At 41.9% G+C, this 16,913-nt stretch overlaps 1 protein-coding gene across 8 annotated transcripts in view; it reads left to right on the top strand.

Annotated features, from left to right (window-relative positions):
• LOC308490592 (uncharacterized protein) overlaps positions 1-16,449 on the top strand; it is a 52,244-nt gene extending 35,795 nt beyond the window's left edge. For 7 of the 8 annotated variants that reach the window (XM_081033057.1, XM_081033062.1, XM_081033059.1 and 4 more), the window contains 3 exons: positions 3,687-3,813; positions 4,065-4,160; positions 9,816-16,449. In XM_081033057.1, coding sequence (XP_080889183.1) covers positions 3,687-3,813; positions 4,065-4,160; positions 9,816-11,803 — 2,211 coding nt within the window. In that variant the 3' untranslated portion in view covers positions 11,804-16,449. The remainder of the gene's footprint in view (positions 1-3,686; positions 3,814-4,064; positions 4,161-9,815) is intronic. The other variant, XM_081033060.1, reaches the window with a different exon arrangement.
• The last annotated feature ends 464 nt before the right edge of the window (positions 16,450-16,913 follow it).

Raw genomic sequence — 16,913 nt, 5'->3', positions numbered from 1 at the left:
GTGGGTGTCCTGAATGAACTGTGTCTCTCTGATTTCTATATTCCATGTTTATTTTGGGGAGGCAGGGCCTGGCCATCATATTCTTGCCACCATGGAAGTCTTTCTGAGGCCTTTTACATGATGGGCATCCTGAAGCATTTGCTCTGTCTTCTAGCTCTTCTTCACATTCTATAAATTCTTTCCTAATCTCTCAGAGATCCTCTCATATCATCCTGTCCTGTTTTGTACCAAAATCTTTCATCAGAACCAGAATTATAGCTCATTGACAGCTGGGCGCAGCTGCTGCCTGGACTCTTACTGGCCGCCGAATTGGGTCACCTATCCAGGGAAGAGCTGGGAGGGTGTGTTCGAGAGTCAGGTCTGCTTTGTCGTTGGCCTCCCTTCCTGTCTTTCTCTGTCTCTTCTGACAAGTCTCACTCTAAGCTCCATGGGCCTGTATGGGCCAGGATCACCAGGTAGGTTCTGCTGCCAGTTTCCCAGGCAAGCAGCTGGCTGTCAGGCCATGGATTCCCCTCTCTCCCCATGTCGGGCTGAAGGTCTCAGCTCACTAGCCTGACAACCTCCTGCACATGAGTCTGAGAAGGGTCGGGGGAGTTTTGACCACATGTAAGGGCTGCTGGTTGTGCTGCCCACAGGTGGAGTGGCTGGCGGGGAGGTGGGGGAGCTGGCAAAGCTGTGCTGAGTATACACCTTCACCTTCCCTGTTGTCAGCCTGACTCTCACTCCTGCCTTCACTGTATCCTTTAACCTGGAGTCCTGCCTCCACTGCAGCCCTTTCTGTTGTGTGGGGCTGGGGTCACCTCTGCTATGTTTCCATGGGCTGCCACAGTTTCATCTGTTCCCCATCTTCCAGGGACATGCAGACCACCACATGCCTATGACCTCTTCACCGGCTGTGATATTTCTGTTACTTTCTTTAAAAAAAAAAAAAAAAAAGGCCTTTTTTTAAATTTAGATTTTTGAACCCAAAGGTGAACCCTGTATTACTTTTCTGTTGCTGCTGTCAGATGACCACAGACTTAATGTCTTAGAACAGCATCATTTTACTCCTGTGGGGCCCAGAAGTCTGGATGATGGCAGGGCTGGTTCCTTCCAGTGGCTCAATGGAGAGTGAGTCCTGGCCATTCGTAGCTTCTGGAGGCCACCTGCATTTCTTGGCTCATGGCTCCTTCCTCCATCTTCAAAGTGTGTCACTCCGACCTCTGCTTCCATTGTCACATCTCACTATGACCGTCCTGCCAACCTTTTTCACTTGTAAGGACCCTTGTGGTGACATCTGGATATCTTTAATCACATCTCTGCCAACTCCTTTTGTGTTATTGAGGTAACAGTCACAAGTTCTCAGGATTAGGATTTGGGGGACATATGGAGGGGACCGTTATTCAGCCAACCACTGACACCCATGTTCACCAGCTTCGCCAACTGTCATCTCTAAGCTTTCTGCCTTCCTTGCCATCTATTCCAACACACAATCTTTTTTGAAAAACTGGAGTATTTTCAAGTGTATCTTAGATATGTTTTACCTGTTAACGCTTCAGCGTATATCAAAGAGATACCTAAGGTAAGGTGACCACATACCTTGTCACACCCAACGAAATTAACAATTCCTTAGTGTTACCTAAGACCCAGTTCACCTTCAGTTTTCCACACTTGTCCCCTGAATGTCTCTACAGTTGGTTGGTTCAAATGGATCCAAATAAGGACTACACATTGCATGCCCTTCGTTTGCTAAAGGAAACAGGTCACTTGTCAGTTTGCCTGCTTTTGTCCTGGTGATGTCATTGGATGACTTCCTCCATCCCTTTATCTCCTGTAAACTGGTGGTTGGGCTCAGGAAGGCTAGGGTAGATTCAGGTTCTGTATTTTTGGCAATAGAACTTCATAGGTGGTGCTGGGTCCTTCCTACTGTGGCATCAGTGGGCTCAGGGTGTCTGGGTGTCGCATTTTCAGATGACATGATAGATTTGCGAGTGTCAGTATTGTCAGTTTGACATCTTTGTTACCAGTTTTCCTGTCTGCCTTTCCCATGGACAGCAGTCACTGTTGATCAGTGACATTGTCCACTTTTATTAGGGGTTGCTGAAGCTCTAATGATTTCATTCCTTCTGTGTCTATTAGATGTAGTTCTTCTATTTTAAATGTGTTTGTGGGGGGGGCATTCCATTGGGGTTTTGAGAGGGGTGGGAGTTGAACTTGGGGCTCAGTCTACCAGCGTGGCAGCTGACAGTATAGGTGAACTCGGAAGCCATCTAAAGAGATTAGGTAGATAGCAGGAGATGAGCAGGCCTTCTGGCGGTCCCCCAAGTGCCGTCACTCTGAAAGAGAACTGAGGTTTTGCTTCTGCACTTCTCTACCCGAGGTTACATTTAAGTAAAAACCTTACATTACCCCAAAACCTAAGAAGCAGCCATCAAGGCAACTCAGGCCCCAGGCAGGTCTGGAAGATGAAAACCAAGAAATTGACATTGATGAGTCCAGGGTTGGGGCAGGTTTCACCGAGGGAGGTTGTGGTCAGCAGTTTAAAATGCTTTTTGGAGTAAGAGGATCATAGTAGTAGGGTCACTTCTGTGTTCTCAGCCAGTCGTCATTTGTAGGGGAGCAGTTCAGGACAGAGATGAAGCACTGAGGGCTGGTGCTGATCAGTTTAGAACCATGACTCTCAGGCAGAAAGTCCTGCCATCGGGTAGGAGAGAAGTGACCAGGCAGCTGTGAGGGGGTGGGTAGAGGGTTACAGGGCTCTCGGGAAGCACACTACACATGTGTCTTGTGGTTGATTCTGCACCGACGGAGAGGCCCGAAAGCCACTTCCAGCTGGAGAGGAGGACCACAGTGCACAGACAGACCAAGAGGGGACCTAGAAGTGAGCTGGGGCTGCAGGATGTGTGGCACCTCCTCCCCTGATGCACAAGCTCACTCCACCCCACCACCACAGGGAGGTGTACCCCTGCCACCACACCCCCTCACCCCTACCCCCATACCCAAGGCTTATGCTGATTGCTTCCAAGGATTGTAAGTGATACACTCATTTCCCAAATCAGAGGAAGATTGTAATTCATCTTCCCTGCTAGTTTTCTAGTGAGTATTTCTGGTTCTATTTTCCTAAAAGCGTCAGTTTGGATTTTTTCTAACTCAGTGTGCTTTTGACAGCAACTGTGATTGTCCTTGGCTCAATTCTGTCCCACCCTAGCTTCAGTCCTTGGGACAGAGATGATCTAGGGACAGAAAGTTCCTTACTGTGGCCAGGAAGATAGGCTGGGAGTGTTCAGATCACCCTTCCAGGTCCTAGCCCCAAGATCTCTGGTCTGATCAGAGGTAATGTGCGTCCACCTGGTCATGGCCTTATTAAGCATTTACGTGTATATCTCCAGAGAAGAAGGGGTGTTGCTTTAATGGGAATCCTGTCCACACTGGCCAGTGTCACTAGGATTGGGCAAGAGTCTTGGGAACAACCTGCTCATCTTTGTTGTGGTTATTGTGGCCCAGATGGCTAATCCCTAAAAATATATCCCAGGTGTGGGTCCTTGGGTGGCTCCCATTGAGACGTGACCCCCATCAGAATGTTGAAGATATTCAGGGCTACTGCTCTATATCCTGTCTCCTCCTCAGAGCTGTCCGGCTCACTTCCTTCCCAGAAAACACTGGAGGGGGTGGGCCCACGCTGAGGAGAAATGTGTGTGCTCTTTTAGGAACCTGTGACCTTCCGGGACGTGGCTGTAGACTTCACCCAGGAGGAGTGGGGGCAGCTGGGCCCCGCCCAGAGGACCCTGTACCGCGATGTGATGCTGGAGACCTATGGGCACCTGCTGTCTGTGGGTAAGGCGGGTGCTGCCCACATAAATGAAGCTATTTCCACTGTAGTACGTTCTGTGCTCCGTGTTTAAGACTCACGGGCCTCAGAAGGGCTGAGTTGACCTTGAGCCCTGAGCTTCAAGGAAGAAATTCCTAACACATATAAAGCAAGAAATTGTGGGACCGTGCTTATTCTGCCCAAGTGATAGGTCAGGGAGGAAGAGGCAAGGGAAGCGTTCCAGGCTACACAAGTCTGTGTTTTTCCTCACGTGTAGGGAAGCAGATTACCAAGCCTGAGATTATCTCCCTGTTGGAGCAAGGAGAAGAGCCATGGTTGGTGGAGCATACATATCCTCAGAGCACGTGTCCAGGTGAGAGCAGGCCCCAGGTGGGAGCAGGAAACCTCCTAAGCCCACCTTGACAGAGAAATCGGCTGAGGCCATGAGGAGTCACCTTCCTCAGACACATTCATAGTTCCCTCCAAAGAGCCTTATCCCTTGCATTGACTTTTTTTGCTGCTGTTGATTCAGAACAGATAGGCCTTTTTTTAACAAGGTGAGTTATTGTAAGTTACACTTCTTTCCCACCTGCTTTCCTGATGCTTCTCAAAACTCTGCTATGCCTTTCTCTCGGATAACTTCTCATTCTATAACCTGCTTTTTAATTTCTTCTTAATTCATTTATTGCCAAACTTGTTTCCTGTAGCCACAGACTCTTTTTTTTTTTTATAGTCTTTGACCCATTTTATTTTTAGAACTTTATCCCAAGTATATATATATATATATATATATATATATATATATATATATATATATGTGCTGCAGTGCCAACTTAGGGTTTTTTTTTTTTAGTTTCAGGTATACAGAACAATGTAATAGACATTTACACCCCTCACAAAGTGATAACCCCATTCCCCCAATCTACTATCTCTCTAACATCGTATATAGCTATTACAATTCCGTTTTCCATTGACTCTATCCTCTATGCCACAGACTCTTCTTTAAAAAAAAATATATATACATATATATATGTTTTTTTTAATGTAGGTGTAATATATTCACAGGGTTGAAAAAACTTAAAGGTATAAAATAGGTAAGGTGAAAAAAATTTTCATTATTATTCTCTCCTCTTACCCACATTATTCTTACCCCCAAACATACACACACACATGCGCAACCAGTTTTTTACTATAAATTTTTGAGTTATTAGTGGTTATTAGTGCAGATTATAAGTAACATCTTAACCTATAATAGTTGAGTTTGGATTAATACCAATTTAATTTTGATAGTATTCGAAAACTTAGTTTCTGTGTAGCTCTGTCTTCCCCTTTTTATGCTATTGTTGTCACAAGTCACACCTATACATTGTACATTGTGTGACCCTCACCATACATTTGTAATTGCTATATGTAGTTGTTTTTTAAATAAGAGAGAAAAAAAAAGTTGGGTCTGCCCGGTGGCTCAGGCGGTTAGAGCTCCATGCTCCTAATTCCGAAGGCTGCCGGTTCGATTCCCACATGGGCCAGTGGGCTCTCAACCACAAGGTTGCCAATTCAATTCCTCCCGTCCCGCAAGGGATGGTGGGCAGCACCCCCTGCAACTAAAATTGAACACGGCATCTTGAGCTGAGCTGCCACTGAGCTCTTTAAAAAAAAAAAAAAAAAAAGTTATAAACCAAAAATTCATTTATGGTCTTGCTATATTTACCTATGTAATTACCTTTATTGGTGTTTTATATTTATATTACTATCTAGTGTCCTTTCATTTCAACCTAAAGGGCTCCCTTTAGCATTTCTTGTAGGGCAGGTTTGCTAGCAGCAAACTCGCCCAGGTTTTGTTTATCTGGGAATGTCTTGATTTCTCCATTTTTGAAGGATAGTTTTGCCAGATATAGAATTTGTTATTGATAGTTTACCTTTCTGGCCTCCATAGTTTCTGATGAGAAATAAGCTGTTAGTCTTATGAGGACTACTTGTCTGTGATGAGTTGATTCTCTCCAGCTCCTCTCAGGATTCTCACTTTGGCTTTGGCTTTTGGCGGTTTCATGTGTATGCACGTGGCCTTCTAGATTCCTAGATTCCTATGTTAGAACTTCTCAGAGTCCCCATGGACGTCTCACTCCTTGGCCTTTCCTTTCATCTTTTTGATTTGTGTATTGTTTGCCCCAACTGTTTCCTTTTGTCTCAGACAGTAGCAACTTTAAAACATTGCCTGAAAACGTTCGACAGATAGATACCTCTTCCCTAGAAGCTTTTAGCACTATTTGAATTCCCGACAAGCCTTTCAAGGGGGGGTCTTCCAGGGAACCACCAGACAGGTTAAATAAAGGTTATTCGTTGGGGACGAGGCTTTGATAAAGCTCCAGCTGTGTTCTGCTCCCTCTAGTATCAGAAATATGGGCTGTTATTTTCCAAGGCTACTGCTGAGTTTGGGAGCCAGAGATGGGACTAGGGTAGGTGAAAAATGCTACAAAGCTCACTGTTATAAAAATTCAGCCTTTTCTTTATTAAACTCTCCCTGGGTTGCTGCAAATCTTTGGTTAATTTATAGAATTCCAAAGCAATTGATTCTGAGTTTCTGACAATTTTTTGGTTGCTTTCATGGAGGGGCAAAATTTCAGAGGTCCTCATTTTGCCATTTTCACTGACATCTTATCCCAGGTAATCATTTTCAGTATTTATGTTGCATGTTTCCAGAGTTTCTTTATGCAACTACAAGCATGTAGAGATAGGTAATTACTTTTCATCTTTTGAAAGGTAGAATATAATACACACTGTTCTGTATCTTGCTGTTTTTGATTTAACAACGTACCATACCTCTCCTTGAGTCCTGAAGATGGATGACATCCCATCCACTCTAATGAAGTGGGCTTTTGTAGAGTCTCCTAAGTTGCCCCCTATTCAGATCTGAAATTTTGTAAGGTCTCCTGAATTCTGGTGGCTTTAACTCTCCCACCTTTAGTGCTGACCATTCTAAGTTGCCATCTGGAGCCCTGTGGTTCTACTACTTCCATTCTTATACTTCTATCATTTTGCAACTCATCTCAGCCATCTCCTTGATCTTGATACAAACCAGGAATCTCATTGCTTCCTTCTGGATTATGTCTCCCCTTCTTCCTGATGTGTATCCCTGGTACCAGCCTTCAGTGAGTCCTCTAAGCTAGCAATTGAGAAGTCGTCCTGACTTCCTGTTCTTTCCTCTCCAAGAAGTTATCTCTCTTCTAACTCCCGAGAGTTTTTTCATCCTCTGACATGTCAGCTGTGTCGTTAAGCTTCCACCAATGCCATTCTCAAGTCCCTTCCTCATAAAATTGCAGCTCAAATTGATGATTAAATTCTTACTTGTTATTACCCTCTTCAGGTGTTATTTCTAGATTTATGGCCCTGAAATCTTCCATTATGAGGTCAGTAAATCTACAGTAATTCAAGTTGCCTTTTACGTAACTGACCAGATCAAGACCTTCCCATTTTTTCTATTATTTTTCTCATTTCCCGACTAATGCCTGAAGTTTACTGAACTGGCATCTCGGTGTCTTCCTCACGTCAGTCACATCATGCCTTTCCCCCTGGTGTATGTAGTGGCGGTCTGTCTGCCTGTCTGCATTTGAGTCATGCTCGAAGGCTAAGCTCATGTTACTCTGTGTGAAACCTTGGTTGCCTCTGTCATTGCTAATCTTTCTGACCTCCCACCCACTTAGCATCCACAACCCCACATTATGTGTATTGAGCATAATTGTTTAGTATGTCCTCTAATCACAGAGATTTTACCTTCCAGGTGAAAGTTCTCATTGGTCTTTACATCTATACTTTATTGACTTGTCTCTGGTTCTGGATACTCAGGCCACAAGGGTGTAAAATTGGACAAGAAGTGTTCATTTGGTCAGTGAGTTGGTCAACTACTATTTTTAGGAGTTTCTACTGGAAGGATTCAAAAGTTACATGAAGATTTTTTCCTAACTTCTAGGAGCTAAGCCTGAAATTGGTAATAAATGCTAGTTTTTTAGCAGAGTAGAGCCGCTGTTGTAATGAACTTTGGTAGTAAAAGGGGGAAAATGGTGTATGGTGAAGACAGAAAATGGTGTATGGTGAAGAACAAGAAAAACCTAGAGAAAAAGGACAGGGTCTAGGTCCTGTTGTGTACCTGCAGCTTTAGACCCTGTGGTAGGCTGAATGATGAAACTCCCCCCAGAAAAACATGTCCACTCCTAAACCTGGCAGCTTGTATGGCAAAGGGGGCTTTTCAGAGGACCTTTCAGAGGACCTAAGTTAAGGACCTTGAGATGGAGAAATGATCTCATATTATCCAGGTGGACCCATCATATTATATTATCCACGTGGTCCTTGTCTGAGTGAAGCAGTAGTGACAGAAACACAGGGAGGAGATGTGGTTGACAGAAGCAGAGGCCAAAATGATGTGCTTTGAAGATATGAGGTGTGACAATTAAGTTCGTGAACGTGTTGCAATGATGTTGCTAACCTTTTTTTGATATCAGAGGGATTGTTCATTATGAATTTGTACCAACTGGACAAACAGTTAATCAAGTTTACTATTTGGAAATGCTGAAAAGGCTACGTGAAAAAGTTAAGACGACCTGAATTTTTTTGCCAACAATTCATGGCTCTTACAGCATGACAATGCACCAGCTCACACGGCCCTGTCTGTGAGGGAATTTTTAGCCAGTAAACAAATAACTGTATTGGAACACCCTCCCTACCCACCTGATCTGGCCCCCAATGACTTCTTTCTTTACCCGAAGATAAATGAAATGTTGAAAGGAAGACATTTTGATGACATTCAGGACATCGAGAGTAATACAACGACAGCTCTGATGGCCATTCCACAAAAAGAATTCCAGAATTGCTTTGAAGGGTGGACTAGGCGCTGGCACTGGTGCATAGCTTTCCAAGGGGAGCACTTCGAAGGTGACCGTAGTGATATTCAGCAATGAGGTATGTAGCACTTTTTCTAGGATGAGTTCGCGAGCTTAATTGTCCGTTCTTGTAGAGGAAGGAGGCACAAGCCAAGGAATGCAGACAGATTTTAAAAGTGGAAAAGGCAAGGATATGGATTCTCCCCTACAGCTTTTGAAGGGAAGCTACTTTGATTTTAGCCTAGTGAAAGCCATTTTGGATTCTGACTTCCAGACTGTAAGATAGTAAGTTTGTGTTATTTGAAGCCACTACGTAACAGGTGTGATAGTTTGTTGCAGCACCAGTAGCAAACTAATGCAGACCCTTTCAGTTGTTGGAGGATTGATGCCACAGCATTGATGACAGTTGGCTTTATATATTGAATTTGCCAGACATTTCACTGGATTCACAATCTCATTTCATCATCAGAAAAGTCCTCTAATGATAGTGGCAGAGCTAGTATTTAAATACAGATTGTCAGATTATAACTTGTGTATCTGTCTTATCACAATGTACTGCCTTTCAAGTTCATCTCTTATGTCATTACTCCATAAATGATTCTGTAGTTGTTAGAAGAACTTTAGGAGTGTCCCTAAATCATGTGACTTTTGCCCTTTGGGCAAATGAATTTTGTGTTATTGACTGAACTCTGTAGAGTAGGAAGTAATGTGATAGCATATTTTCATAGATAACATCCTGGCTTGAAGCCTCTGTTGGTGATTTCTCTTAATGCTAGCCCCACCTATTTTGGCAGATGTCAAAACGGGAGAAGTAAGGGCATTAGAGCACATAAATAAATTAAGACACCTTGGTAATTTAAACATTATTTGCTAAGGGCCTTGCTCATCTATCTTTTGTTACCATGGATAAATATTCCTGAATGGACTTTATTAGTATTTAAGCCAACACTTTATATTCTGATTACTTACCTTTGTTCACTTTTCACTGTTCTCCTCTTTCCTATTGTGATGTTTCTGTGTGTTACAAGTTTATTTGAAAACAAGTTCAGTCTTGCCTTTTCAATAATATGCACCAAAAAGAAAAATCTCACTTTTTCCACTCTATTCTTAGAAGTTCTTTCTCTGTGCTCTCACAGCTTTTTTTCTGTTTATTTCAGAAATGATGAGAAATCTTGAAAGCAAAGCATTGATCCCAATGCAGAACATTTTTGAGGAAGAACAATCCCATAGCATGAAGTTAGAACAGTACGTATGGGGTGATCCTTGGTTCTCCAGGTTAGAAATTTTGGGATGTAAAGACCAATTAGAAATGTACCACATGAACCAAAGTACAGCTATGAGGCAGATGGTCTTCATGCAAAAGCAAGTACTGTCTCAAAGAGGCTCTGAGTTCTGTGACTTTGGGGCAGAGTGTAGCCAGAGCTTAAACTTTGTTCCATCTCAGAGAGTTTCTCAAATAGAACATTTCTATAAGCCTGATACAAATGCTGAAAGTTGGAGATGTAATTCAGCCATAATGTATGCAGATAAGATTACCTGTGAAAGTAATGATTATGACAAAGCCTTCTGCCAGTCTGTGCAACCTATTCACCCTGCAAGGATGCAAACTGGAGATAATCTTTTCAAATGTACTGATGCTGTTAAATCTTTCAATCATATACTACATTTTGGTGATCATAACGGAATGCATACAGGAGGAAAACTCTATGAATATAAAGAATACCATCAAATCTTTAACCAGAGCCCATCCTTTAATGAACATTCAAGACCTCATATTGGAGAAAAACAGTGTGGTTACAAAGAATATGAGAATATCTTTTACTTCTCATCCTTTATGGAGCATCAAAAAATTGGTACTGTAGAGAAAGCATATAAATACAATGAATGGGAGAAAGTCTTTGGGTATGACTCATTCCTCACTCAACGTACAAGCACTTACACTGCAGAGAAACCCTATGAATACAATGAATGTGGGACATCGTTCATCTGGAGCTCTTATCTTATCCAGCATAAGAAAACTCATACCGGAGAGAAGCCCTATGAATGTGATAAATGTAGAAAAGTTTTTAGGAATCGTTCAGCCCTTACTAAACATGAACGGACTCACACTGGAATAAAACCCTACGAATGTAATAAATGTGGAAAAGCCTTCAGCTGGAATTCTCATCTTATTGTGCATACAAGAATTCATACAGGAGAGAAACCTTACGTATGCAATGAATGTGGGAAGTCTTTCAACTGGAATTCCCATCTTATTGGACATCAGAGAACTCATACTGGAGAGAAACCTTTTGAATGTACTGAATGTGGGAAATCTTTCAGTTGGAGCTCCCATCTTATTGCCCACATGAGAATGCATACTGGAGAGAAACCCTTTAAATGTGATGAATGTGAAAAATCTTTTAGGGATTACTCAGCCCTTAGTAAACATGAAAGGACTCACTCTGGAGCAAAACCGTATAAATGTACTGAATGTGGAAAATCCTTCAGCTGGAGCTCCCACCTTATTGCCCACCAGAGAACTCACACGGGAGAAAAACCCTATAACTGTCAGGAATGTGGCAAAGCATTCAGAGAACGCTCAGCTCTCACTAAACATGAAATTATTCATTCTGGAATTAAGCCTTATGAATGTAATAAATGTGGAAAATCCTGCAGCCAGATGGCTCATCTTGTTAGGCATCAAAGGACTCACACTGGAGAAAAGCCCTATGAATGCAATAAATGTGGGAAATCCTTCAGCCAGAGCTGCCATCTGGTTGCTCATCGAAGAATTCACACTGGTGAGAAGCCCTATAAATGTAATCAATGTGAAAGATCCTTTAACTGTAGCTCTCACCTTATTGCGCACCGGAGAACTCACACTGGAGAAAAACCATATAGATGCAATGAATGTGGGAAAGCATTTAATGAGAGTTCGTCCCTTATTGTACATCTGAGAAACCATACTGGAGAAAAACCCTACAAATGCAATCATTGTGAGAAGGCTTTCTGTAAGAATTCTTCTCTTATTATTCATCAGAGAATGCACAGTGGAGAGAAACGCTTTATATGCAACGACTGTGGAAAAGCTTATAGTGGCCACTCAGTTCTGCTTCAACACCAGAGGAGTCATAGTGAAGAGAAACTCTATGACTTGAATTGAATTGAATTGAATTGATGAGAGATTTTCTTTTGTACATTTGATAACATATTGAAAAAACCCCTACAAGTATAATCAAGAGGGGGAATTTTTTAGTAAGTGTTCAATAAGACTTCTCCCTTTATTACTAAATAGAAAATATCTTCTTAGAAGAAACCTATGAATGAAAAGAGTAGAAGAAAGCTTAGCAGTTCTGTAGCTCTTATTTAACTTCAGATAATTACAGTGAAGAAAACTCCAAACTCCTCTCATGGTCCATCAGTAATCCTACTTGAACTTGAATGTAGGGAATGAGACATATTTTAGTAAGAGGTCTCAACTATTTGTGGATCAGAGTGCATTGTTAAGGAGAAAACCTTATGTTAGGAAAAGTGTTTCAGGTGGAAACACAGTGTTTTGCATCAAGCTGGAGTATTAGATGGGAAGATTTACAATAACATTTTGTGCATAATCATAAAAATACAGATTCTGTTATTATAATGTGAGGGTCTAGGTGCTCTTTAAGAAATAGAATATGGAATAGTAAATCTGAATTTAAGAAAAAATGTAGTGTTGAATGGGATATTTACTGTTGGTAAAGATTAACCTTAGAAAAGATGAGTAAATGAGATTTCTAATGGTGGAAAGGTTATTGCCTAGAAGTACAAGACTGATGTTGTTGGAACAAATGGTGATACTTTATAACCCAGTGTGTTGTTGTCCATGGTTTACTCATTCCTGCATTGTTGGACATTAGTTTGTAATTTATTTTAGGCAATCACTATAAGTTATAATTATGGACAATGCATCAATATACATAACCTGAAGGAATAAAAAGGACACAGAGTTGTATATACATATCTACTATGACACCTAAAAAAATGTATATGGATAAGGACTGAAAAGACATATGGAGAAATTAACCCCGTTAATTTTTTTTTAATTTAAAATTTAACACAGCACTTTCCACATGCTAGATTTTGTTTCAAGTGCTTTTCACATATTAATTTGTTCAATCCCCTTAGTTCTATAAGATAGGTACTATATTATGCTAATTTTACAAATGGAGAAACTGAAGTGGAGATGTTGAGAAACCTACCTAAGAACACAGAGCTAGCAGGGAGTGACGCTGAGATTGTTTGGCTCCAGAGTTCATGTTTTTAACCACTATGTTACGCCTTTCCAGTGATTCATTTTCCCCTAATATTGTTTGTCTTTTGTTCAGTGTTTATACAGTAGATATTTGATAATAAAAATCAAGAAATTCCTAAAGAGTGAAAAATAAAGTTACATGGCTCTCTTTCCTGAAGGATTTCTGGTAACATGAAAGCTAAGCTCCCTTTGGAATTTGAAGTCTGGATTGGACATTCAGGAGGACTGCATTTTCTAGGACCTGGGTTCCCTAGAATTTTACCACCCACAACCCTGAGCATTATAATAGAATGGGCTGGAGGACTCATTAGAGGTTTGGGCAAACCAGAGGAATGCTCAACAAGGCAGAGGGCAGGAGATGCCACTGCACATGGGAGCACCATTCCACAAGTTCTCCCTTGAAATCATGTTTATATTTTCTTTATGTTCTCCAGATGAAAAGATTGCTTGATCACAGGATTCAAAAGGGAAGAGTGCTAACCAGTCCCTGTGGAGTGCTCTCTGAGTGCTCACAGAAAGTGGGCAAGATGGATAGGAGGATTTGGGTGGCTTCTTTCCAGCTTACAAATATACCCTGTATTTCCCTAACATAACGCCAACAATCCGTCCTGGATAGACTTCCAGGGTATTGGTTAGAAATCCAGGGTATAAAAGGTTCATCTAGGTCCATGATTCCTCAGTGGTTGACAAACAGTGGCCTCCTTGTGTCAGGGGATGTTGTATTCACCATATGACTGCTGTCTCTGGAGCTTACATAGGTAAGTAGTATCTGATTCCTTACATTTCAGGGCTTAATGCATAGTGTCACCCAATAAATGTTGCAGGAATAAATTGAAGTAATTGAATGGATTTCTTACGTGATTTGAGCAAAGACGCTTGGAGAAAATTGAGTTAGAGACATCATCTCTAAGAGAATGCAGCCTAATGTATCAAGTGTCATACTGCCACTATGTGGGTATTCTGTTCTAATTCCCAGTGTAATACACTGAGTGAATCCAGATTCTCTGGTTTAGGGACTCCAAGGGGTTTCATAAGTCACACACAATATTCCATAAGCATCCTGACAAGTTATTCTATAACTCTATTACCAAGATTAGTGTCTTTTAAAATCTCTTGAACAAACCGTACCTCACACTCACTCCTGGCAGAAGACTTTGCTTCCTATTTCCCTGAGAGAGTACAAGCAAGCAGCAGAGGCCTCCGTGGTTTCTCCTCCTCCCTAACCACTTTCCAGAGTTGGTGCCTGTGTTTTATTTATTTTTTAATTTTTTTAAAACTTTATTTAAATGTGTTTTTCCAGGACCTATCAGCTCCAAATCAAGTAGTTGTTTCAATCTAGTTGTGGAGGGCATAGCTCACAGTGATCCCTGTGGGGATCGAACCATAACCAACTGAGCTAACTGGCCGCCCCGGTGCCTGCATTTTAGAAAGTAAAATGCCTCGAGTTGTCTGTTCTTTCTGTCTTCACTTCCTTTCCAGTCTTTGTTGAACCCACTCCAAGCCTAACTTGCTGCCAGTGGCCTCCAGGTTGCTAAGTCCAGTGGTCAATTCTGTTTTCTTTCTTGACATCAGCAGCATCTTAGCTAATGGATCATTTTGTCCTTGAAACATGTTCACCTGCTTTTAGGACATCCCTCCTGCCTTGTGGCCTCCATTTCAGTCTTCCCCACCACCCTTACCTCTCACTGTCAGGGTGCCCATTTCTTGTCTGCTCGCACTCTCTTGATGACCTCATCCAGTCTGGAAGCTTTAAATACCACAGGATGGTGATGACTTTGCTTTTTAAGGCAATACTCACCATTTTTAAATGAATTTTGAAAATGTTCACACCCTGTAAGTACTGCTGCAATCAAAACAAAACATTTTCACTTCTCCAAAAAGTTCTTTCATATTTTTGCAGTTAATCCCTCCACACCCTACCAAACCGTGGGTAACTACCAATCTGCTTTGTCACTACATGTTAGAATCATCTTTTAGAGTTTTATATAAGTAGAGTCACACAGCATTCTATTCATACACCAACTTTTGGGGCTGGATTCTTTTGCCCAGCATGTTTTTGGAGGCTCATCCATGTGGTATTGTGTGTCAGCAGTTTGCTCCTTTTTTTGCTGAGTAGTATTCCATCACTTGGACGTGCCACATTAGTTATCCTGTAGAAGGACATTAAGTTGTTTCCAGATCTTGGCGTTGTTACAGCCACTGTGGACATTTCTACAAGGCTGTGTACACAAGTTCTCATATCTTGGGGGAGAATGTAGGAGTGGAACTGCTGGGTTGTTTGGTAAGTATGGGGTATAATCAAAAAACACGAACGTTTAAATTTTAAATAATTACAGTAAAAGACACATTGCCATTCCCCCTCAAAATACTCCCCCTCTTTTAGAATACACTTACCGATTGTTTTTGCCACTTTCTGAAGCAGTTCTGGAAGTCCTCCTTCGTGTCTTTAGTTGCGCTATTGTGACTGCCTCCATATCCTGAATTGATTCAAAACATTAACCTTTCATGGTCATTTTGACTTTGGGGAAGAGTTGGAAGTTGCGTGGTGCCAGATCCGGTGAATAAGGTGGATGAGGGCACACTGTAATGTTTTCATTTGACAGAAATTGTCATACCAGAAGCTGTGTGTGACATGGAGCTGTCATGATGGGGGATGAAACTGCCCATTTCATGTTAATGCATTGTTCATGATCCATGACTTACAGCACACTTGAAAACACCTCTTAACTGTAGCTCACACCTGACTGTACTGAACAAGTTGAAACTTGTCACACAGTTACTAAGGTTCTACGTGCCACTTCCCATATTGAAGATCCCTACCTTTCTATTGGAAGGCACTCGGCACCATCATTTACCATATTTTGTGATCACATATATGTTTAGCTTCATAAGACGCTGTCTATGGGCCTTTTAACCTGATGTCTTTAATCTGTTTTACATTCTGAGAAATCTCATTTTTTAAGTATTTCATCCTTTCCATTTTAAAAATTTATTTTTAGGACTCTTATGTAGATGTAAGCATGTCTTGTCTTTTTGTCTGGACATGACCTCAGTTTGCTCTTCCTCTTTGCTCATTTTTTCCTCAGCTGTTCTCCCATTTTGCTGTGTATTTCCTCTATTGTGTCTTCATTTCAACAGTTGATTTACAGACCTAATACTTCTTGGTTCTTTTTTGTGTCGTTTTTCTCATTTTCTGTTGTTAATACCATGCCTTATCTCTTTACGTGTATTTAATAGATGAATTAAAATTTTTGGTCCATTTGTTCTAATGTGTCTGCTTCTGATGGACTCTGTAATCCAGTGTGTGGTTTTTCCTTTTGGAATAGTTGTGCTCAGAAGATTGCTTTTTACCTTGGCCATTGAACACAATTCCCTTGAGGGTCACAGCTACTCCATTAATTGTTATGCATACATGTGACAAGATGGGGTCCTGGTCCCCATAAACCCGACTGACGGGGTTGGGGAATGGATCCTGGGAAGGGGAGGTTGAGGCATTAGAAAGCTAGTCAGTGATTGGAATGTGGTTCACCAGCCCAGGACTTCGAGGAGGCTGGGTGTGGAAATGCGTGCCTGAGGTGCAGTGTCTGCCTGTTCCCCAGCTAACTGATAAACAGGCTGCTGTCCTGCTGTGATCCCCCTTCTCAGGAAGCCTGGAACAGAGGTTTGGTGACAGCAGCTGTGGAGACAGTGTTCCAAGACAAAGGCAGGAAAAGAGAGGGAACTCCAGAAGTCCCTTTTCTGTTGTATTCGTATAGCTGAGCTGTGCTGCATCCTGCCCAGCGCACTAGTCCAAATCAGGCACCCGCCCAGGTCTTTCTGAGAGTTTCTGATACTCCCTGATCTTTTGCCTCTGAAGTTGTGCTTGGCTTTATCTGAGGTAGGTGTCTGGTTGGGCTGGCTTCTTAGTGCCAGAGTTGGATATCAGTTGTACACCCTCTTTGGATTGTGGAAAGGTACTAAAGACCACGTGCCATACCTCCCC

Source organism: Rhinolophus hipposideros (assembly GCF_964194185.1).
Source record: "Rhinolophus hipposideros genome assembly, chromosome: 21".
NCBI classification, from domain to species: Eukaryota; Metazoa; Chordata; class Mammalia; order Chiroptera; family Rhinolophidae; genus Rhinolophus; species Rhinolophus hipposideros.
Note: the sequence above shows the minus strand (reverse complement) of the source record. Positions and strands in the feature narration are given on the sequence as shown.